This window comes from Dendronephthya gigantea, unplaced genomic scaffold (assembly GCF_004324835.1).
Source record: "Dendronephthya gigantea isolate DGI-Jeju-01 unplaced genomic scaffold, DenGig_1.0 000048F, whole genome shotgun sequence".
NCBI classification, from domain to species: Eukaryota; Metazoa; Cnidaria; class Anthozoa; order Malacalcyonacea; family Nephtheidae; genus Dendronephthya; species Dendronephthya gigantea.
Genome location: NW_021163058.1, coordinates 205,364 through 228,711, shown reverse-complemented (window position 1 = coordinate 228,711; position 23,348 = coordinate 205,364). Strand labels below are relative to the sequence as shown.

The 23,348-nt window shown below is 33.9% G+C and overlaps 1 protein-coding gene, 1 long non-coding RNA gene and 1 pseudogene across 3 annotated transcripts; 2 read left to right on the top strand and 1 right to left on the bottom strand.

The window, feature by feature from the left end:
* Positions 1 to 635: 635 nt before the first annotated feature.
* LOC114528256 (WD repeat-containing protein 44-like) lies at positions 636 to 9,574 on the top strand. Of its 2 annotated transcripts, none has more exons than XM_028549884.1 (22): positions 636 to 857; positions 940 to 982; positions 2,070 to 2,369; positions 3,069 to 3,494; positions 3,871 to 4,007; positions 4,377 to 4,460; positions 4,566 to 4,636; positions 4,718 to 4,785; positions 5,105 to 5,182; positions 5,276 to 5,320; positions 5,479 to 5,505; positions 5,590 to 5,656; positions 5,897 to 5,943; positions 6,368 to 6,478; positions 6,698 to 6,738; positions 7,118 to 7,199; positions 7,641 to 7,740; positions 8,074 to 8,168; positions 8,416 to 8,511; positions 8,590 to 8,705; positions 8,790 to 8,908; positions 9,226 to 9,574. In XM_028549884.1, exons 1-22 carry the CDS (start codon positions 745 to 747, stop codon positions 9,396 to 9,398), a joined length of 2,439 nt encoding a protein of 812 aa, XP_028405685.1. In that variant the 5' UTR covers positions 636 to 744; the 3' UTR covers positions 9,399 to 9,574. The 2 variants fall into 2 exon arrangements, with proteins under 2 accessions (XP_028405685.1, XP_028405683.1); XM_028549882.1 differs by having other exon boundaries at positions 6,365 to 6,478.
* Positions 9,575 to 9,871: 297 nt separating this feature from the next.
* LOC114528074 lies at positions 9,872 to 16,999 on the top strand (annotated as a pseudogene).
* Positions 17,000 to 20,923: 3,924 nt separating this feature from the next.
* Positions 20,924 to 22,328, bottom strand: LOC114528066. Its single transcript, XR_003687464.1, has 4 exons — positions 22,207 to 22,328; positions 21,898 to 22,064; positions 21,609 to 21,667; positions 20,924 to 21,087 (listed from the first exon to the last, which is right to left on the bottom strand). It is a non-coding gene; the product is annotated as an uncharacterized LOC114528066 (long non-coding RNA).
* Positions 22,329 to 23,348: the final 1,020 nt, after the last annotated feature.

The window sequence follows — 23,348 nt, the reverse complement described above, 5'->3', positions numbered from 1 at the left end:
TATGCGCTACTTGTGTCCCACCCATCCCCACACGGGAGAAGCGTAACAAAAGAATCACGTGACCAGCCTTGACCAGGGTCTTTGCCGCAGCGTGGGCCGTGGAGCGTAGGTAAAAGAGCCTGGCTTGCGAGGTTGGGGTTTGTGCTGTTAAAGTTTCCACTCAAGAAAAATCTCCTTTGGATTGGAACGGACAGGAAAATTTCCTTTGTGGGTGAGTTCTCAGGCGGAGCTCAGGCGGCGTTTATACAAAGGAAAACTTCCTGTCCTGTCCGATCCAAAGGAGAATTTTCCTGAGTGGAAACTAGCCTTTAGTGTCAGTGGGGCGGATATAGGTGTAGTCAGAATAAATTACACAGCTAAATTTTAATAACGTTATAACATCGCTGCATGTATATGCGGCTATCGCAACTGGTCCTTATTTTTGATCCACACAAATAATAAATTCAAAAATCAAAATATTTGGATGCCTCCATGCCTCGCATTTCAGCCCAGTGTTTCGGCCAGAGCAGAGGTAGTATTCCAGTTAATTTAAGTTCAATGGACGAAACCGGTGCAATATGTTCATCCAGCGGGTTAATAATTTTTGATGTCATGTAACCTGTCATGTAAGTTTTCGCTTGTCATATTGTAAATATTGTATTTGGGTTTGCTAATAGTCATGTCACGATTCAAAACACTTCGAAGATATTTATTATAGAAACGCAATATGAATATATTTCAAGTATGACGTTTTAGACTTGTATTATGGACGGCGAGAGTGATGGTGATGAATTCTACGATGCTTCAGAATTTCCAACAATTCAAACTCCTGAGAAAGACGACACAAGATCTGGTGATCACAGCTCGCCCATTACCAGGTAAATAAAAACGGTCGTCTTCTGACACTTCATTTGTTTGTTGTCAGATTATATCAGAATTGTATTCGTTGGTTTTATATAGACAAGAAATTGAACCATCTGTAGGGAAAGATTTCGCTTTGAAGGTGAGTCTTGTAAGTTGTGTAAAGAAGATCTTTCGACTTTTATTGTGTATATTATAAACATGATAAGTTTTTTTTGGCAGCACTGTGTATAGCATGTTACACAAAATAGCATTATGTTGAATAGCAGTAAATGTGTTAAGTTTATATTTATACCAATCTATTTTACAACATTCTAGTAATACTAAAATCACATGATTTCCTCATGTATGTACATAACATTTAGTAAAGAAGCAATCTCTAAGAACATCATCACTTCTTAAGTTGTTTTGCCTAACTTATATCCCTCCTTTTAACAAAACGTAAGGATATTGTTTTGTTTGTATTTTCCTATATTTTGATTCATGAATTTTCCAACCAACAAAAAACAATCACAACATCTCTTCTTTTTTTTCTCTTGTGATCAACTACTGCGACATATAAAATTTATTATATTTTAAAGTTTATTATACTTTATTGATATATTTTGATACCTAGGATGGCCAGGATATCCTGTAATTATACAATATATATATATATATATATATATATATATATATATATATATATATATATATATATATATACAGTTATAAATTAATTATATAACTACATATATTATACAACATGATATCAAAGTTAGGTAATTAGCAATACAGTACAATACATGCAATTATATTTCAAAATTATGTATTAATGACACAGTTAATTTATTTAGCATTTTCTATGATAATCTACAGCTTGATGAAATAGATAACGAAGCTTTTGAATGTATAGGAACTTGAAAGAACCAAGCAATTCTGGGATTAACTAATATTTATTGCATTTGGTGAACTAAACAAAGGCCCGCATGGGTTAATGGACTGAAAGCTTTGCAATATTAAATACTTATGTGCTGTACCTACAAGCTAATTTATTTATATTGGATTTGACATTATTTTAAGGTTCTTCTAATATACAATCCCCATTTCCTCCAAGAACCTCTCAGCGCTTTGCTGCTGAGGATTGAAACAGACTTTCACAAGCCACTGATAAATACCTTTAACATATAATTGCAGTAAGTTGTATTTACAGATTCCTGGTAAAAACTTTAGATTTTGTTTTTGTGTAGGATGAACCAGATGGAGCTGCTTCAAATTGTGTAGATGAACAACAACAGGATTTAGACACTGAAGCTGTTAATGTGCTTCAAGCTTCTTCTATTCCCACCAAGCAAAATGAAGATAAATGTGGGATTGAAAGTAGCCAAAGTGAAATAAAGGAGGAAAATAAAACCTCTGAAGTAAAAACTCAAGATAATAATAAAGAAAAGGAAGTTGACAAGAATAATTCAGAGAGAAACTTAACCCAAGCTCCCATAGCCCCACCACGAAGGAAGAAGAAAAATAAAAACAAAACAGAAAAATCTCTGGTAATTCTGATCAATGTTATTTTCACATCAAAATTACATTAATGTCAGGTAGTTGATGAACTTTGCTGATTTAAGATCTTCATAAGTGAAAATCTTGTCCACATAGATCGGTGATTTTGCAATTTAATGTTCTGTGGAATACGTGTTATGATATCAGACCGCTTTTGCCTTCTATAAACCTGGGAGGTGCAGTTAACAAAATCATGAGCTTCGCCTCTAAGTTCAGACTGTTGGCTTTATACAACAAGACATGTTGTGCCATCTCATTGTACTTTAAAATCTGGTTTAAAAGAGTGTTAAGTTGCGTTTGTTGCTTGAGTTGAGTACGTGGTTTTCTCTCGATAGTTGGCCATGATTCGTGAGGTTTTTTAGTCTGATCAGGTCTATAATATAGCTCCTTACTGTTATGAGGTATTATGCAATCTGATTGGCTGAGCTACTCAGTGTATATCAACTTTATCAACTCATATACGGTGGGTTGTGAAAACAGCGAGAAAAACTGTGAGAATTTGTAATTCGAATATAAAAATTTGCTTGGTTATACTATAAAACAATTCATGATATTTTATAGCTCGTTGATTATCAGCTCATATACGACTCAGCTCATCATAATCTAGCACTTTGAAATTGACGATAATATCATCAGCCTCGAGGTCACAATGACTTATTGATGCATGCATTCCAATTATTGTTTTACAGACTTCACCAAGCAACGAGAACTTCAAATCCTATATCAACCCGGAAAAAACGGAACAAGCTGATATTAAACATTTAGAAGTCATAGAAAATGTACAAAATCCAATTTCGGTCGATGATGAATCAATCACAGATCTCCCAAATGTCGAAGAAACGGTCGATTCTGATCTGGACATTAGTACCCAAGAAATGAGTGAAATATTGGATAGAAATAGCTGCACCGAAGTTATATCACCGCTTCATTTACAACGAAATAAGTCTCAGTCCATATCCTCCATTGGAAGTTTCTGTAGTGTTTCCAGTAATATCTCATTTCAAGAAAAGTCGAAGCGTTCTGGTTCCCAGATTTCACTGGGAAGTTTAAATAACACTGAAAAAGTTCCGGCTGCTGCTACAGCAATCACGGTTGATTCACAACTGACGGATCAGGTGCGTTTTTTAGGATAATTAGGATGATCCACCACTGCATATGCGCAAAATTGGTAGAATTATTTTCATTCCTATATTTGATTTCTTAGTATGCCTGAAGCCGGTTTTCCACTAGCGATATTTTTCGCGCGAAGCGACATTTTACTTTTGTTTCAGAGCTCTCAACTGCAACCATCTGGAACAAATTGCTTAAATATAAAGGAGTAAAGTCGCTTCGCGTGAAAAATATCGCTAGTGGAAAACCGGCTTGAGAATATGGAGATAAGCTTAGTAACAAATTTTTCTTGCTCATAGCTCGTGATTACAGATCTTAAATCCTGCAACCATTTGTTAAACGTAGCTAGAACGTACACTAAACATGCATGTTTTAAAACAGGAAATACTTGAAGCAGTTGTGGTGAGAAATTTGGATACCGGTGAAACAATGCCGTTGAGTGCAGCAGAAAAGAATCTTCCATCCGGAGTCAACCCTCTTGCATTACATATCATGAGATTAACCACGGAGTTTTCCAGGTATTTCATGAGCTAGATGACGTCATGACGTATAGTGTACGAACACTTGATGTCAAACTCCATTCGATAATTTTAAATATGGATGTTTGATTCAACTGTATATTTGAAAATGTAAAGAACTTTACAAAACGTGAGACATTGCAAAGTGATAACTTCGAGTTCCTGTATAAGACAATATATGATTATATTTGTAAACAAGTTATAGCGAATTTTATTGCATATACTGTACCTCCCACAACCACTAACTCGCAAACGTTACCTCACCTTGAGCGGCTTCATCATGTGAAAGCACTCACCCCTCCCCCACTTAGGACATACATTACTGCTAGAAGTGAATCAAGTTTAATATTAAAAGTCTAATTCGTTTAGTAAACAAGATTTGGCTGGTTCAGATCGCGAGGACGCTGGTGAAAGCAATATAAATGTAACGACCAGAAAGATATTAAGAAAAAAGTATGTACCGCAAGTTGAATGATCTATCTTAAAACGCTTGATTTCACACATTTATGCGTTATTGTATAGCTGAATTGATGAATATTTTTAAATATTTTTTTTAAGAAAAAACCTGAGAGGATTATTTGTAAGAAAAGTCAAAAACAAAGATCAGAAAATGAAAGGAGCGAAAGAAGGTACAGCTAGCATGGAAATTTACGCGTATTAATGAATGATTCGGGAATTTTTACAAAAGTTTAACAAGTTTTTTCATCCAGGATTGAAACGAGCTGAAGAGAGTTCGTCCAGTGACGAGGACAATCCACAGTCAGAAAAGTATATCAAAGTATGTTTAAAAAAAATATATGTACTAGTGCATGGCGTCAAATCACGTCGTCACTTCTCTAATCAACTCCACACCGAAAGAAAATGGTAAATTAGTTTAAAATAAAACAATTAAATATATATGTCAAATGAAGATAAATGGTGGACATTTACCATCTGTTTTTATCCGAATGATAGGATGTTTTGATAACATGATGATCATTGATCATTCCTCAAGTAATGTCATCATTACCCATACCCTCCTTTCACCTTGAACGTGCCCCTATTTGTCAGATCATCCCGGCCCTTTGTGTTACATACTTCGTCTTGTTTCTTCGTAGGTTAAATCGGCCAATGGCAAGGGTGTTCCCATCATCAATAAACTAAATATAATCCAAGACTTCAGCGGCAAACACCAGGTACATACGTCTTGCATGCGGTGATTCCATATCTCGACGTTTTCGGTCGGACTCTCCAATTCGTTCGTATAATTGTTCGCATTCTCATGTTAGGGTGCTGTGTGGACGATGAAATTTTCTTCGTGTGGTAAATTACTGGTACGTATTAAACCTATATTCGTTTGTATGTATGTCGTTTTACCTAGTGCATGCGTGTGGTCATTTATTTTACTATTAGATTGAAACTTATTCACTTTTATAATCAAAGTGTCACAACTAATTGGATTAAAGTTAGGTATTTTTATTTTTACAAACAGGGAACTGCTGGTCAAGATAAAATTGTTGTGAGTAGCATTCTTTAAAAAAAGGTTCAATCTTGATACACAGTATATAGCTGAGTTCTAATGCATTGAATATAATTTTGTTAGCATGTTTGGGTGCTGAAAACAGGAAAGGATTTTTTCGAACAGATGCGAAACAAGTACGCTAAAGCAGGTTGGTTTCCATGTTGTGAGAAAAACCTTGATAATGTCATGTCTGATACTTGGTTGTTTTTTTTTCTCATTGTCCTGGTTTAAAGCAAGTTTAGTGTTACGTAAACTAACACGCAATACGACATAATGTTTTGTAAATATTCCTTTTGTAATTTATTTCACATGTTAGCTATGTAACGACGTTTATAGGAAACAAAGGATTGTATTTTTCATCATTCAATTATTGCAAACTTCTTTGTAGATTCAGAACGAGCAACTCCTGAAAAAACAGAAAGTGAAGAACAAGAGGTATTTACGATCTACTCTGACTTACATTATCGTGCTAGTCTTTGCACAATTAGTTTGTTCTGTATAGCGCATGGGTGCTATATTATAAGTGGTACTCACTCGGAAGCTACTCCTCAGGAACTTTGCCATCAAGTTGTAACCTTATTATTTTCCTAATTTATTAAAACGTCTCCGTTCTTAAAGTTAATAAGTTCACACCAACCAGGTATATAATCCATCGCCTTGATGTTTAGAAACGTCAAGGCTCGAAAGGACATATTAGAATCATGCAGTAAACTTGTGATATTACTTTGCAAATGTGATTATAAATTTTATAAATATTCCTCTTTCTTTCAGTAAAAATAACCATTTTTGAACTGGATTTAAATGTCAATAGTTTGTAATAGTCGTGCATCAAGTGTAATGATTGTCTTTATTTCAGAAGAGTGCGAAAGATTACCCACTAGAGACCGATTATCCTGAAGGATTTTGTAAAGAACCATTTTGTACATATGAAGGTCATAGTGGTGATGTATTGGATCTTTCGTGGTCAAAGGTATTACCTGCTGTTTATTCTTCAGTTACCAATCTAGGAGTAGTAGCGCACTGATCATGAAACTACACCAGAATAACTGTATTTATTTCTTATATCTCATTCTTTCTGTATTACGGTCGAATGACATTTATATATAAATGCATGCATATCTATATTTGAAATATGTATGTAAAATAATATGAAAACTGAAAAGTATTCATTATTCTTAATCTTATCTAGAATTACTTTCTTTTATCGTCATCAATGGATAAAACGGTCAGGTATGTGGAATCTAACAGGGTTAACCCTCGGGGAATAAAATGTTAGAATGATTATTCTGCTCGGGAATTTCACTTAATGATCCCCATTAAGCGAGTGATATAAACAGCGAACACGGGGGGCTATAGGTGCGATAATTGAGGGGTGTGTATTCGAATAGGCTGAATTTTTTTTATCAAGTCTGCAACTGTCGAATTCTCACAATTGAAAAGAAAATGTGGATTTCGTAGGCGATTTTAATAAAGCACAGCACAACAGAGCAAAACAGAGCATTTAAAAATATCCCTCCCCTCCTAATTATCACGCCATTGCAGTTACACCCCCGAACGAACACACTTCATTACCATGCATGATATTATGTACTTGTGCACATTTCTTTAGGCTGTGGCATATATCTCGAAATGAATGTTTGTGCTGTTTCCAACATATCGATTTTGTAACAGCAATCACCTTTCATCCACGAGTAAGTTGCAGAGTAGAAAATTAAGATACGCCTGTTTTCTACTTCAACATTATCATAGCGAAACTTAGCTTATGTTGTTGCTGCGAGTAACTATCTCCAGTCAAATGTCAAGGAAACAATGATATATATGTTTCGTTACGATTAGGTTGATCATGAAGTACGAAACATGCAAGTTTATGATGTCAGTTTCTGTCAATGGATACGACTAACAGTATTTTATTTCACTGCATTTCTAACTGATGTTTATAAGACAGCTGAAGAGTTGATAAAATTGAATACCTTTCCTATTCAAATTTTCAACGAATAATTATGACTGCCCAATTTGACAATTCCTGTACGACTGGTCCATGCAACATGTCGCTATGACGCAGTGATAACCACAGTTTGCCTAGCTATACGTAGATTTCAACTTGGGTGAAAGTATATAATACACTTTTTTAGGATGATCGTTATTTTCTGAGTGGATCATTGGATGGTAAGATACGACTGTGGAACATCCCTGACAAAAAAGTTGCTCTGTGGAATGAACTGGAAGGGGCAGGTTGGTCCATTTTATCCACATTATAATTCAATTAATGATCATTGTTTTGGGGCCTTGATATCTCGAAGCCTAAATATATTGAAAGATAACTTCTTGTGCGTTCAAGGGTATTTCTAGTTATTACGCGGCTATTGGCTTTTCAGTAGAATGCACGAGGAAGGCTAAAGGAAGGCTTCCACGATTTTCGGACCGATTTTCGCCGCAACTAATTACTCATTTAAATTAATGTCACTCTGACCAATCAAGCTGTAGATAAGATAGAGTGTTTAATTCGTACAATTATTTTTTGTAAAATATTTGTTTAAAATATTTTCTTTGTGTTTGCCACCTTAGGAAGTAATTTGATCACAGCTGCAAACTTCTGTATGAACGGAAAATTTGCGGTAATTGGGACGTACGATGGACGGTGCATATTTTATGAGACGGAGGTATGTTTTATATAACAATGTAATTAGTCATACTTATATCCTCTATCGTAAAGTGATGTAAGAGCCGCGCCGTTCATAAGCGATTGCGAATACAGCATGTTGTCTAAGGCCGGTTGTCATATTCATATTTATTTTTCTATTTTCCTCCTGATGAAGGCATATGTCAGAAGGGAAACTGAAAACCTAATAATTCTAATCCTACTAATTTCTCTGATTCATCCGTGAAAACTGTTCATTATTTTCTTAGCATCTCAAGTATTACACACAATGGCAAATTCGGTCAACAAGAAAAAAACAAGGAAGAAAAATCAGTGGCATTGAACCAATGCCTGGAGAAGATAAGGTTGGATCTTATATTGAATGAAAATGTTAAATGCCACACGAAAACGCCACATGTGCATAATTTGTATCTCCCTTTTAGATATTAATCACATCAAATGATTCTCGGATACGTCTGTATAGTTTGAAAGATCATTCCTTACATTGCAAGTATAGAGGTTTCACAAATTCGAGTAGTCAAATCAAAGGGAGTTTTAGGTTTGTATGAGCTTCAATACTAATATATGCATTTAAAAGTCATCGACGTCCTAATTGAAGATTATGTTAATATTTCATTTTTAGTCACGATGGGGAGTTGGTTGTATCAGGCTCGGAAGATCATTATGTTTATATGTGGAGAGCCCAGCACCGAATTGCTTCTGCCAGGAAAGACAGAAATGATTTCTATGAAGGATTTTCTGGTTAGTTTATATAGACCATTGAATGATATAGATATCCAGAATAACACCAATAGAAACAGTGCTGAGACTTGCAATAATTTTACCTGATGTCTGATAGCTCACGACCAAACACGACCAAACCGGCATGTATATACCGGCATGTATATCACCGGCATGTATATCACCGGCATGTATATCACCGGCATGTATATCACCGGCATGTATATCACCGGCATGTATATCACCGGCATGTATATACCGGCATGTAACCAAATTGAATTGTAGCATTTTATCAACTAGTTAGAATTTTTACGCGAGTTAATTTTTTTATATGCTAGCTCACAATGCTGTGGTGACAGCCGCAATCTTTGCACCATGTCCATGGAATGTGGTCCCTACTGAGTACGATGACAACAGTTCTGGAAGGACTGGACCAGAAGTTATCGTAGCTGCTGATTGGACAGGAGCTATTAAAATCTTTATAAATAGATATTCTAATGAGAAAACCTAAAATAACTCTTCATAGGATCATTTTAAACATTCATTATCATCATTCTCTATCGTCAGACAAACTTTTGTGTAAATGTCTTTTGTTTATGATCGGCGACGTGCATGTTTGTGTCGTAAACGAGAAGAAGATTCAGAGTACTTTCCACACTAAGGAACACCTTAAAAATTACAAGAAGCACAGAAGCCACAGGGGTAAGTCTTGTGTCCATTTTTTTTTCATGTGTCAAATTTTTTCATGTATCCAAATTTCTTTTCCTCTCAATTTTTTTTGTTGTGTCCAATTTTTCATCATGAGTCAAAATCTTTTTTCTTGTGACCAAATTCCTTTTCCTCTCAATTTTTTTCGTGTGTCAAAATATTCTTTCGTGCCAAAATGTTTTTCATCTGTTAAATTTTTTTCCTGTCAAACTCTTTTCTCGTGTCCAATTTTTTTCATATGTACAATTTTTTTTCATGTGTCCAAATTTCTTTTCCTCTCCATTTTTTTCTTGTGTCCAAATTTCTATGTGTCAAAATATTTTTTCTTGTTACAAAATGGGCCCAAATTTCATGTATCCAAATTTCTTTTCCTCTCAATTTTTTTTGTTGTGTCCAATTTTTTATCATGAGTCAAAATCTTTTTTCTTGTGACCAAATTCCTTTTCCGTTCAATTTTTTTCGTGTGTCAAAATTTTTTTCATTTGTCAAAATTTTTTTCCTGTCAAACTCTTTTTGTGTCGAATTTATTTCATATGTGCAAATTTTTTTTCATGTGTCCAAATTTCTTTTCCTCTCGACTTTTTTTCTTGTGTCGAATTTTTTTCGTGCGTCAAAATATTTTTTCGTGCCAAAATTTTTTTCATCTGTCAAAATTTTTTTTCCTGTCAAACTCTTTTCTTGTGTCGAATTTTTTTCATATGTGCACATTTTTTTAATGTATCCAAATTTCTTTTCCTCTCGATTTTTTTTCTTGTCTCGAATTTTTTTCGTGTGTCAAAATATTTTTTCGTGCCAAAATTTTTTTCATCTGTCAAAATTTTTTTCTGTCAAACTCTTTTCTGTGTCCAATTTTTTTCATATGTGCAAATTTTTTTTCTCGTGTCCAAATTTCTTTTCCTCTCGATTTTTTTTCTTGTGTGGAATTTTTTTCGTGTGTCAAAATATTTTTTCGTGCCAAAATTTTTTTCATCTGTCAAAATTTTTTTCCTGTCAAACTCTTTTCTTGTGTCGAACACATAAAATCATACTTTGATGAATTTCGAAATTTCAAAAAACTTGGTAACGCCATTCGGATTCTATATTGATTGCAACCTGCTTAATACATATGTCATTGCGGTAGCCCAGTGGTTAAGGCTACGGCCTGTCAGGTTGTAAGCGTGGGTTCGAATCCTGCATGGGAAAGGTACGATTTTTCCCACCGAAATTACTATTTAATTTAAAATTATTCAAAAAGGATTTAGTCAAATAAAGAACAATAGCTTTCGACAAATGATGTGGTGGTCTAGTGGTTAACACGGTGGTCTCTCAACCCGAAGACCAACGTTAGCCTGAAAAATTTCCGCATGATTTGGAAAGACCGTAAATTGAAAAAAAATTTGAAAAAAAAAAGTTATAACGAAATTCTTGCGTTAGAGAGTACCTGGAAATTGAAGAAAAAAGCACAAGTAAAAAAAGTTTTAAAAACATGTGTCTTCTAAAGAGCCTAAAAATGAAAGTTAGACGGAAAAAATTTAACAATCTCCCGCTTTTAAAAAACTCATGTTTACTTAACTATTTTTTTTCACGAAAATTTGACAGGGTGATTTTCTCGAGACTGAAAAAATTCACTTTTTTTCACTTTTTTGAAATTCTCTTAGATTTTTTTTTGACGAAGAAGTAGTTTGTCTTGGGTTACCTGTGTCTGTCTTGGGCTACCTGTGTCTGGCTTGACACAGGTAGCCCAAGACAAAATACTTCCGCGTGAAAAAAAAAATCCAAGAGAATTTCAAAAAAGTGAAAAAAAGTGAATTTTTTCAGTCTCGAGAAAATCGCCCTGTCAAATTTTCGTGAAAAAAAAATTAGTTAAGTAAACATGAGTTTTTTAAAAGCGGGAAATTTTTTAAATTTTATTCTGACTTTTTAAATTTTCTTAGGTGACACACCTTTACTTTTACTTGTGCGCTTTTTTCAATTTTCAAGTATTTTTGAACGCTAGAAATTTTTTTCAATTTTTTTTATTTCAAATTTTTTCAATTCACAGTCTTTCCGAAAGGCCGAGAAGTCTTTTTAACTGTTTTAAAGCTTCCAAATCACACCGAAAGTTTTTAGGTTAATTTTTGTGCATTGCCAGGAGTTGAAACGTTTGTCTTCGGATTGAGAGACGAACGCCTTAACCACTAGACCACCGAATCATTTGTCGAAAGCTATTGTTCTCTATTTGACCTAATCCTTTTCAATGAATTTTAAATTAAATAGTAATTTCGATAGGAAAAATCAAACCTTTCCCATGCAGGATTCGAACCTTCCCTTACAACCTGGTAGGCCGTAGCCTTAACCACTGGGCCATCGGATTGTATATTGATACCAACCTGCTTAATATGTACGTCATTGCGGTAGCCCAGTGGTTAAGGCTACGGCCTATCAGGTTGTAAGCGTAGGTTCGAATCCTGCATGGGAAAGGTACGATTTTTCCCACCGAAATTACTATTTAATTTAAAATTACTCAAAAAGGATTTAGTCAAATAAAGAACAATAGCTTTCGACAAATGATGTGGTGGTCTAGTGGTTAAGGCGTTGATCTCCCAACCCGAAGACCAACGTTTCAACCCCTGGCAATGCAAAAAAATTAGTCTGAAAAATTTCCGCATGATTTGAAAGCTTTAAAACAGTTAAAAGACTCCCCGGCCTTTGCGAAAGACTGTAAATTGAAAAAAAATTTGAAATAAAAAATTTGAAATAAAAAAATTCTTGCGTTAATTCCCGTAGAGAGTGCCTGAAAATTGAAGAAAAATCACAAGTAAAAAAAGCTTTAAAAACATGTGTCTTCTAAAGAGCCTAAAAATGAAAGTAAGACGGAAAAAATTTCCCGCTTTTAAAAAACTCATGTTTACTTAACTAATTTTTTTTTCACGAAAATTTGACAGGGTGATTTTCTCGAGACTGAAAAAATTCACTTTTTTTCACTTTTTTGAAATTCTCTTAGATTTTTTTTTGACGAAGAAGTAGTTTGTCTTGGGTTACCTGTGTCTGTCTTGGGCTACCTGTGTCTGGCTTGACACAGGTAGCCCAAGACAAAATACTTCCGCGTGAAAAAAAAAATCTAAGAGAATTTCAAAAAAGTGAAAAAAAGTGAATTTTTTCAGTCTCGAGAAAATCACCCTGTCAAATTTTCGTGAAAAAAAATAGTTAAGTAAACATGAGTTTTTTAAAAGCGGGAGATTGTTAAATTTTTTCCGTCTGACTTTCATTTTTAGGCTCTTTAGAAGACACATGTTTTTAAAACTTTTTTTACTTGTGCTTTTTTCTTCAATTTCCAGGTACTCTCTAACGCAAGAATTTCGTTATAATTTTTTTTATTTCAAATTTTTTTTCAATTTACGGTCTTTGGCAAAGGCCGGGGAGTCTTTTGGCTGTTTTAAAGCTTCCAAATCATGCGGAAATTTTTCAGGCTAATTTTTTTGCATTGCCAGGGATTGAAACGTTAGTCTTCGGGTTGGGAGATCAACGCCTTAACCACTAGACCACCACATCATTTGTCAAAAGCTATTGTTCTTTATTTGACTAAATCCTTTCTGAATAATTTTAAATTAAATAGTAATTTCAGTGGGAAAAATTAAACCTATCCCTTCCAGGATTCGAACCTACGCTTACAACATGCTAAGTCGTATCCTTAACAACTAGGCAACCGGATCATGTGTTAAATCCTTACATATATATTATTATATAAACACCCACAGCGCCCGGTTTAAGGTTGCAAAAAAGATTTTCGTCAATTTTTTGAAATTTCAAAGGTTGAAAGTACGTGGAAATCGTTTAGAATTAATCAGAATTGCATTTTTTCATGAAAACAATAAATTTGAACACATAAAATCACACTTTGATTAACTTCAAAATTTCCGCCATATCGGCAACGGGGGACCAATAGACTGATAATCCTAATTTTCGTCAATTTTTTGAAATTTCAAAAATCGGTTGAAAATACGTCGAAATGGTTCAGAATTGATTAGAATTGTATTCTTTTATGAAAATAATACATTTGAACACATAAAATCATACTTTGATAAACTTCAAAATTTCCGATAATATATCGGCAACGGGGGACCAATAGACTCATAATCCTAATTTTCGTCAATTTTTTAAAATTTCAAAATTCGGTTGAAAATACGTCAAAATGGTTCAGAATTGATTAGATTTGTATTCTTTCATGAAAACAATTTATTTGAACACATAAAATCATACTTTGATAAACTTCAAAATTTCCGATAATATATCGGCAACGGAAAATACATCGAAATGGTTCAGAATTGATTAGAATTGTATTCTTTCATGAAAATAATACATTTGAACACATAAAATCATACTTTGATAAACTTTAAAATTTCCGATAATATATCGGCAACGGGGGACCAAAAGACTGAAAATCCTAATTTTCGTCAATTTTCTGAAATTTCAAAACTCGGTTGAAAATACGTCAAAATGGTTCAGAATTGATTAGAATTGTATTCCTTCATGAAAACAATGCATTTGACACATAAAATCATACTTTGATAAACTTCAAAATTTCCGCCATATCGGCAACGGGGGACCAATTGACTGAAAATCCTAATTTTCATCAATTTTTTGAAATTTCAAAATTCGGTTGAAAATACGTCAAAATGGTTCAGAATTGATTAGAATTGTATTCTTTCATGAAAATAATACATTTGAAAACATAAAATCATACTTTAATAAATTTCAAAATATCTGCCATATCGGCAACGAGGGACCAAAACACTGAAAATCCTAATTTTCGTCAATTTTTTGAAATTTCAAAATTAGGTTGAAAATACGTCGAAATGGTTCAGAATTGATTAGAATTGTATTCCTTCATGAAAACAATACATTTGAACACATAAAATCATACTTTGATAAACTTCAAAATTTCCTCCATATCGGCAACGGGGGACCAATAGATTGATAATCCTAATTTTCGTCAATTTTTTGAAATTTCAAAATTCGGTTGAAAATACGTCGAAATGGTTCAGAATTGATTAGAATTGTATTCTTTCATTAAAATAATACATTTGAACACATAAAATCATACTTTGATTAATTCCTAAATTTCTGCCATATCGGCAACGAGGGACCAAAAGACTGAAAATCCTAATTTTCGTCAATTTTTTGAAATTTCAAAAATCGGTTGAAAATACGTCGAAATGGTTCAGAATTGATTAGAATTGCATTCTTTCATGAAAAAAATACATTTGAACACATAAAATCACACTTTGATTAACTTCAAAATTTCCGCCATATCGGCAACGAGGGACCAATAGACTGATAATCCTAATTTTCGTCAATTTTTTGAAATTTCAAAATTCGGTTGAAAATACGTCGAAATGGTTCAGAATTGATTAGAATTGTATTCTTTCATTAAAATAATACATTTGAACACATAAAATCATACTTTGATTAATTCCTAAATTTCTGCCATATCGGCAACGAGGGACCAAAAGACTGAAAATCCTAATTTTCGTCAATTTTTTGAAATTTCAAAAATCGGTTGAAAATACGTCGAAATGGTTCAGAATTGATTAGAATTGCATTCTTTCATGAAAAAAATACATTTGAACACATAAAATCACACTTTGATTAACTTCAAAATTTCCGCCATATCGGCAACGAGGGACCAATAGATTGATAATCCTAATTTTCGTCAATTTTTTGAAATTTCAAAATTCGGTTGAAAATACGTCGAAATGGTTCAGAATTGATTAGAATTGTATTCTTTCATTAAAATAATACATTTGAACACATAAAATCATACTTTGATTAATTCCTAAATTTCTGCCATATCGGCAACGAGGGACCAAAAGACTGAAAATCCTAATTTTCGTCAATTTTTTGAAATTTCAAAAATCGGTTGAAAATACGTCGAAATGGTTCAGAATTGATTAGAATTGTATTCCTTCATGAAAACAATACAATTGAACACATAAAATCATACTTTGATAAACTTCAAAATTTCCGCCATATCGGCAACGGGGGACCAATAGACTGAAAATCCTAATTTTCGTCAATTTTCTGAAATTTCAAAACTCGGTTGAAAATACGTCAAAATGGTTCAGAATTGATTAGAATTGTATTCTTTCATGAAAATAATACATTTGAACACATAAAATCATACTTTAATAAATTTCAAAATTTCTGCCGTATCGGCAACGAGGGACCAAAAGACTGAAAATCCTAATTTTCGTCAATTTTTTGAAATTTCAAAAATCGCTTGAAAATACGTCGAAATGGTTCAGAATTGATTAGAATTGCATTCTTTCATGAAAATAATACATTTGAACACATAAAATCATACTTTGATAAACTTCAAAATTTCCGATAATATATCGGCAACGGGGGACCAATAGACTGAAAATCCTAATTTTCCTCAATTTTCTGAAATTTCAAAATTCGGTTGAAAATACGTCGAAATGGTTCAGAATTGATTAGAATTGTATTCCTTCATGAAAACAATACACTTGAACACATAAAATCATACTTTGATAAACTTCAAAATTTCCGATAATATATCGGCAACGGGGGACCAATAGACTGAAAATCCTAATTTTCCTCAATTTTTTTAAATTTCAAAAATTCGGAAAGGATTCAGCAGAACTTATCTCCAAGTTAAATAGCGATTTGAACAAAATCAGCCAGTGGCTAAAAAGTAACAAATTACAGCACCATTCAACCAAAACTAAATTTATGTACGTTGGATCAAAGCATAATCTTCTTAAGATCAATGATGATATTCCTGTAATGCTAAATAGCAAACCTATTCCCAGAGTATATTCAATCCATTGTCTGGGCGTCACCCTTGATGAAACATTAAGTTGGGAAGAACACATTGAAACGATTTGCAAAAAAGTTGGGGCAGGCATAGGAACGTTAAAACGCGTCAAGCCCTATGTTCCTGTAAACATGTTGCAATCGATTTATAAAGCTTTGATACAACCCTATTTCGATTATTGCTCTCCCCTTTGGGATAACTGCAACAAGACATTGAAAGATAAGCTGCAAAAATTTCAAAATCGGGCAGCTCGAATAATAGCTGGCGCTAACTATTAAATTAGGTCTGCAGATATTCTTCGGGCACTTGACTGGGAAAATTTAGATTCCAGACGAAGTATGACCAAGGCAGCATTATTATATAAAATTTTGAATGATTATACCGCACCTAATTTGAAAGAATTATTCATCAGGAGGAATCTTTTGCAAAATAATTATGACCTCAGAAACTGTCACATTGATTTGGCTCTTCCAAAACCGAGATGCGAATTTCTGAAAAAAAGTTTTAAGTACAGTGGTGCTAAACTTTGGAATAATCTTTCGCAAGAAGCTAAGGAAGCGCAATCTATTTACTCTTTCAAAAATATTGTTAAGCAAATGAATTGTTAAATAGAATTAAGATTCAATCATGTATAGATCTTAGCATACGGCCGGATCACACCAACTCAATCTATTTTCTTTCTTATATATTTCTCTTTTGTAAATAGCTATGTAGATATATTATTATCTCTTTGTAAATGTTCTATTGTGTTATGGATGCCCCTTGTGGAAACCAACTTTTGTTGACAAGGCTAGCGTCATTAAATAAGGTTTTTTTACATACATACATACATCGGCAACGGGGGACCAATAGACTGAAAATCCTAATTTTCGTCAATTTTTTGAAGTTTCAAAATTCGGTTGAAAATACGTCGAAATGGTTCAAAATTGATTAGAATTGGATTCTTTCATGAAAACAATACATTTGAACACATAAAATCATACTTTGATAAACTTCGGCAACGGGGGGGACCAATAGATTGATAATCCTAATTTTCGTCAATTTTTTGAAAGTTCAAAATTCGGTTGAAAATACGTCGAAATATGCTTTAGAATTTATTAGAATTGCATTCTTATAATACATTTGAACTCTTAAAACCCTACTTTGATAAAGCATCTTGAAAAAGGAAAATTTGATAAATTTCAAAATTTCAGGCAAATCGGCAACGTGGGACCAAAGGAAAAATTTTTTGGAATTTCCGCTGGAAAAAAGTTTGGACACAAGAAAAATAATTACAAAAAGGAAAAAATTTCTACAGGTAAAAAGAAAAAAAACGGAATTACACCTTCACATTCACATTCAGAAGTACACCCGTGGAAAACCATGGAAAACACAAGAAAAAAAATTGACAGGTTAAAAAAATGGGACACAAGAAATAAAATTTGACAGGTAAAAAAAATTTCGAAACAAAAAAATTTTGAGAGGAAAAAAAATAATTTGGACACAAAAAATTTACAGGAAAAATAATGGACACAAGAAAAATAATTTTGACACGAAAGAAATTATTTTAGAGGAAAAATTATCTTGTATCAAGTTAAGAATAGCTGGGAAATTTTTTAGTTGGTTGGATCAAGTTACAAACGCTGCAATTTCAATGGCTGTACCACGTCTTCAATTTTCATGAAATAACACTGTTCACTTCGTGAATTGCTTCGCCCCTTCTTTTTCTTCCAAGTTTCGAATCGACGAAATATGCATTTCAATTTTTGGTTTGTTCAGAGAAAGTAGTGTACCGGGAATTTAACCCAGTAACCGTGTGTACAATCAGATTCCATTAACTTGTATGTTTTGCAATTTAAGGCATTTATCATACGAGAAATTGTACAACACTCAACTATACATTCAGTATATTATAGGGCAAACGTGAGGTGGGAGTCTGGTTTTTTAAAGAGACGGATTCAAATTTATGTTTAAAAAATGACATTAACTTTCAAAAAGAAAGGAATTGTCATTTGTCATTAATGGAAAACCAACCATAAACGCGGTTCCGAACACACGGACACTATTTTTGATTACGAGGGAAACCAGAGATCCTGGAGGAAAACCCTCACCGAACGCCGGAAATAAAAACGATACACAGGTTTTTTTTAATATTTTATTAACATAATGTCATGTATTACAAAGCGCGTTTGTATTTATAGCTATTGAAATCAAGACACAAGGAAACAAATAATTTTTTTTTCTTTTATTACAACTTTATCGTTCAATCATGTGTTACAAAGCTTGTTTGTTTTTAGCTATTGAAATCAAGAGACAGGGAAACGGTTAATTTTTCTCCTACTTTTATTACTACTTTATCGTTCCTGTGCTACAATTTGTTCTCTTTACAGTAATACAAACAGATTCAGAATAGGTCTACGTCTTACATAATGCTTGGTCTTTTATAATATGTAGCTTGCATGTGTATGTATATCATTATTAGATCTATTTGAATGCATTTATATTGCAGCAGTGTTGTATATATTTTATTCTATTGCATTGACTATTGTATTTATATTGCAGCAGTGTTGTATATATTTTATTCTATTGTATTGACTATTGTATTTGAATGCATGTACTGTATGAAAATGATCGTTTATTCTTTTCTATATGTATGCAAATTAGGTGTATAGAGTTCACTCTTCTATTCTTTTTATTTATATATGTATTTTGTTCAATTCATATTCTATTTGCATGCATGTATACGTAAGGGGAACATACATGCTTGTGTAGATTTTGTTCTATTGTATCAATATCTGGGTGAATTTTGAAAGCACTGTTCGTTCATAAACTAAAATTATTCCGCTGACAAATCATAGGCAGTGTTCCTAAGAGTTTTTTTTAAAGTTGTTAGTTCATGAAATTTACAACTTCGGCGCATAGACTTAATTTTAAAGCTGAAAAGCAAGCTGCCCTTACAGAAACAGCACAAAGTAAAAATTTTCTTATGTGAAAAATTTGACTGAACACTTTAAGAGCCAAAGCGTATAGCCCAAGCACGCTTCCCCTAGAAATACGCTTCCCTTAGAAATAGCACCGAGTTGCTAGTACTTTTTTCTGTGGAAAATGGACTTAGCACTTCCAGAGCAAAGGCGTATAGCCAAAGCAAGCTGTCCTTACAGAAGAGCATCGAGCACAATTTTATTTTATGAAAACTTTACTTAACATTTTTAGAGCCAAGGCATAAAGCCAAAGCAAGCTGTCCTTACAGAAACAGCAATGAAAATAACACTGCAAGGTTATTAGATATCCCAAGATACCTGCGAACACTTCGAACCAATCAGCAAGGTCAAACAGCACAGACGAAAAGTGGCGCCTTTCTTTTCATAAGCACTGCTCGACGATGCCAAATGATTGGAAGTCTCACAGAGACCTTAGAAAAATAATAAAATTGCAATGCCACTGCCCATGTTCGTCTCTTGATTTGTTTTTAACTAATGTAGGAATGATGCATATATCGCTACGAGATAACATGACACCCTCACAGCCCTCCTCTATTTCCCAAGTAAATTCAAATTCATTAAGAGCATGTTTTATTTTTCATGTATATACATTCTGTTATGAAGTGTGCGTTAATCAGATTGTTATGGGTTGATGTATTTATGATTTGTAGTAAGATAGTATATGTAACAAGAGACAAGAGAAATAGAACCTAGAAACCTATTGGATTATGTCTGTCATTATAAAGGCCATATGGTTTGCATGGTTTAATTTGTATTAATGTTTTGCTCATGTGTTTCACATTATTATGTAACCATGTTATATATACATTAGTATTAAATTATTCCATTATTGCAAAATATAGTAAACCATGCAAGATAATAGTATATTTACAATTCATAATTTTATACAATCTATATTAATATATATATTTCCGATAGCCGCATGTTGCCTGGTAGAGACAATTTCAACAGGACAAGACAAGAGAGAACGAGAAATGGGAACGAGAAAGAACCTATGGGATTATGTTTGCCATTTGAGGCTATAGTGTATGTATATGTACAAAACAGTGTTTGTTTTAAGTTTTATATTATTACAATCTACATTCGGAGCTGCAAATTTCTTAAGAATAACAGTTCCGAGAGATGGAACAGAGTAAGAACCTATGGGATTATGTTTGCCATTTGAGGCGGCCGTGATTTATGCTCGTGTGCATGGCTTTTTAAACCATTTCGTGTATGAAAATTCATGTTTTCGACATATATAACCGGCCCTAGTTTGAACTTGCAACTTATCAACCTAAACCCTATAGCGCGTAGCCCTAATCGCAGCGAGCAGCCCTTAAGCGCAAAGCCGGACCCTATAACCGAATTTTTAAAAAAATTTACTCACATGCAAATTTATTTACACATGCAACATGCATTAGCTATGTTCCTGGTGGCCAGAACCTAGGTAACTGACAAGCGTTATGGTTTAAAGAACATCGCGCCCCTTAAGACGAACAATGAACTTCTGCTTTGCAGAAGGATTGTTCGTAGAACATTTTTTGTGCGAAATTACATTTTATCCCTAGCATGCACATTTTTTGACCACCAAGCTACTCTAACCTTTAACGATGTCGGGGAACATCGCCGATATACGCTGCTGTTCGACGTTGTATCGTTTGGCGTCGTTTTGGCATCGTTTTGCCGTGGTTATAGCTCAACCCAGCCGTGATTTCTTATAATATATCATCAACCTGAAATACGATTGAGGATAAAAAAATAAGCATATAGTAGAGGAGGCACACGTAAAATTACGTTCTATTAATATGGAGTAAAAATAATATGAAATATAAGGCATTATGCATGCAGGAAGCGGAATGTTTCTCTAAATTCGGCCAGCGTGTCTAAATTCGGCCGTATAATTTGGGGACCCAGCGTGACGATAAGAACAATTAATCGTATTAAAACAGAAATTTTGTTAATTTTTGGAATACGTCAGGAAACGTTGTATACTTTACTATACATTTATTACTAGATCATCCTTTTCTTAAATCTTAAAGGAGACTTTGTAAATAAAATAATTACGTCACTTTGTTGTTGTGTATGGACAGTAAACAACGTCAATAAAATGCCTGTGGGATTTCAATTATTTCTATTCTCGCCTTTTATGAATTTTTATATTATTGTATTATCAGCCGTCATGGTTCCCGTCCTAAATCAGCTTAAGCTCCCCATTGTTCGCTCTATCAAAAATGTTCAATCGCTTGACACTTACATTTTATTATGAACAGGTTTATCGTCGTTTCATATGGTTTTGACTCGCTAAATCTCCACCTGAAATAAAACAAAGGTAAGGCTTGTTATAGACGGTGATTCAAAGAAGTTCGCTTCAATAAAACGAGCTCAAAATATTAGGGAAAAACTTTCGTTTAAGTGCACGATCGAATCAGGTGAAAGAGGACACAAAGCACGAAGCCTGATCAAGCGTTTCAATTTCTCATCCTCTTCAGTGAATCTAATCATAGGTCTAATGGACACAAAATAGATATACACTTATAATTTACCTGTTCATTTCAGCAGCAAGTGTAGAAAGAGCAGCTTTGGACTTGCTGTCTCCTTAAACGCGAGTAGAATTCAGTTCTTTGGCAATTCAGTCAACTGTAATTTTCTCAGGTCCCGTATTTGTTCAGTACATTTCGCCTTTAGTTTAGCTTTAGCTCTAAAACTCTACCTGAAAAGGATAGAAGAGAACGTTAGTTTTTCGAACGTTAATTTGAAATTGAAGTGCGTGAGGGTTAGCTACTAGAGTGCAGCTAGATTGCTTGATATCTAAACCCTGCATTATTAATTCGCATACGATTTAGCGTTTATACCTTCATCATTTCACCAATAAGCTCCGAGGAATAGCTAGTCGTGCTTCTCTCTTGAAAGGCGAGTTATCTTGAGCAGTTTCGGCCACAATTTATCCGTCTCTTGTTCACGAGTTTGATCGTCAAACTTGGCTTCAAATCGTCAGAGCTCTGGGAGACAGATATGAATAAAAAACAACGTTAGTGTTATAAGCAAATTTTCAGAGCGAGTACAAGGCAAACACGCGTCCTTCAGGGCAATTACATAATCGTAATGGGATATATTACCTGTTTTTACACCAACGTCAGGGCAGCAAAGATAAAATTCTCTTCTGCAAACTGAAGGCCGGGATCATTTCTTGAGTAGAAATTCTGTTGTCAAAATTTTCAACCGTAAATCTAGCTTGACATATTGCTTCGAAAATCAGTGCCCAAATGATGCCTCAAACATTTGACGAGACTTTATATTTTATTTTCCCCGCTCCTCGTGTTGGAAAATAAAGCTATGCTATTGGCTAAACGAACCCAGTCTGGCAGTCCAACAATTCTCCTGATTGGATAATCTTAATTTATGTGCAGTGTATTGTATTTTGCTCATCAGGGGATAGCAATGAAAAAAGAGAGAAACAAAGAACTTTTGAAAAATGCATTAAAAATATATCCTACCCCTCCCTCCCTCTCTCGCATTCTGAAGAAAATTTCCTTCAATTTTGGAAGCCCTATTCACCTTGTGAGAACTCTGCAATAAGGGCAGTGGCGTAACTAGAACGATAATTGGGGGGGGGGGGGTGAATATTCATATATCCAGTTCTGCCCTACGGATTTCTTTTGTAATTGCAATAGCTTACAATAGAAATCCGTCGGGCAGAACTGAATATATGAATATTCACCCCCCCCCCTCCCCAATTATTGTTCTAGTTACGCCCCTGAATAAGGGGGCTGTCAATTTTATGCCTGAATTCACAATTCACACAAAAAATCCTTTACAAATGTTGTATATTTTGAAAGTATCCCATGGAATCATGTTTAGGCATGCATTTACACTTTGACTCTATTGACTGTATTTGCAACAGAAATATTAAACGGCAGATAGTTTTTCAAATTATATTTTTGCGCTAAAAAATGCAGCAATAGCAACTTGAAACCTAATAGTTTCTTCAATAAAT

Bases quoted from the DNA above. Each gene is read 5' to 3' on its own strand.
- LOC114528256 (XM_028549882.1), top strand. From the start codon at position 745: ATGGACGGCGAGAGTGATGGTGATGAATTCTACGATGCTTCAGAATTT. The intron at 4,008-4,376 runs GTATTTCATGAG...TAATTCGTTTAG, and splicing joins TTAACCACGGAGTTTTCCAG to TAAACAAGATTTGGCTGGTT. The intron at 7,200-7,640 runs GTAAGTTGCAGA...ACACTTTTTTAG, and splicing joins CAATCACCTTTCATCCACGA to GATGATCGTTATTTTCTGAG.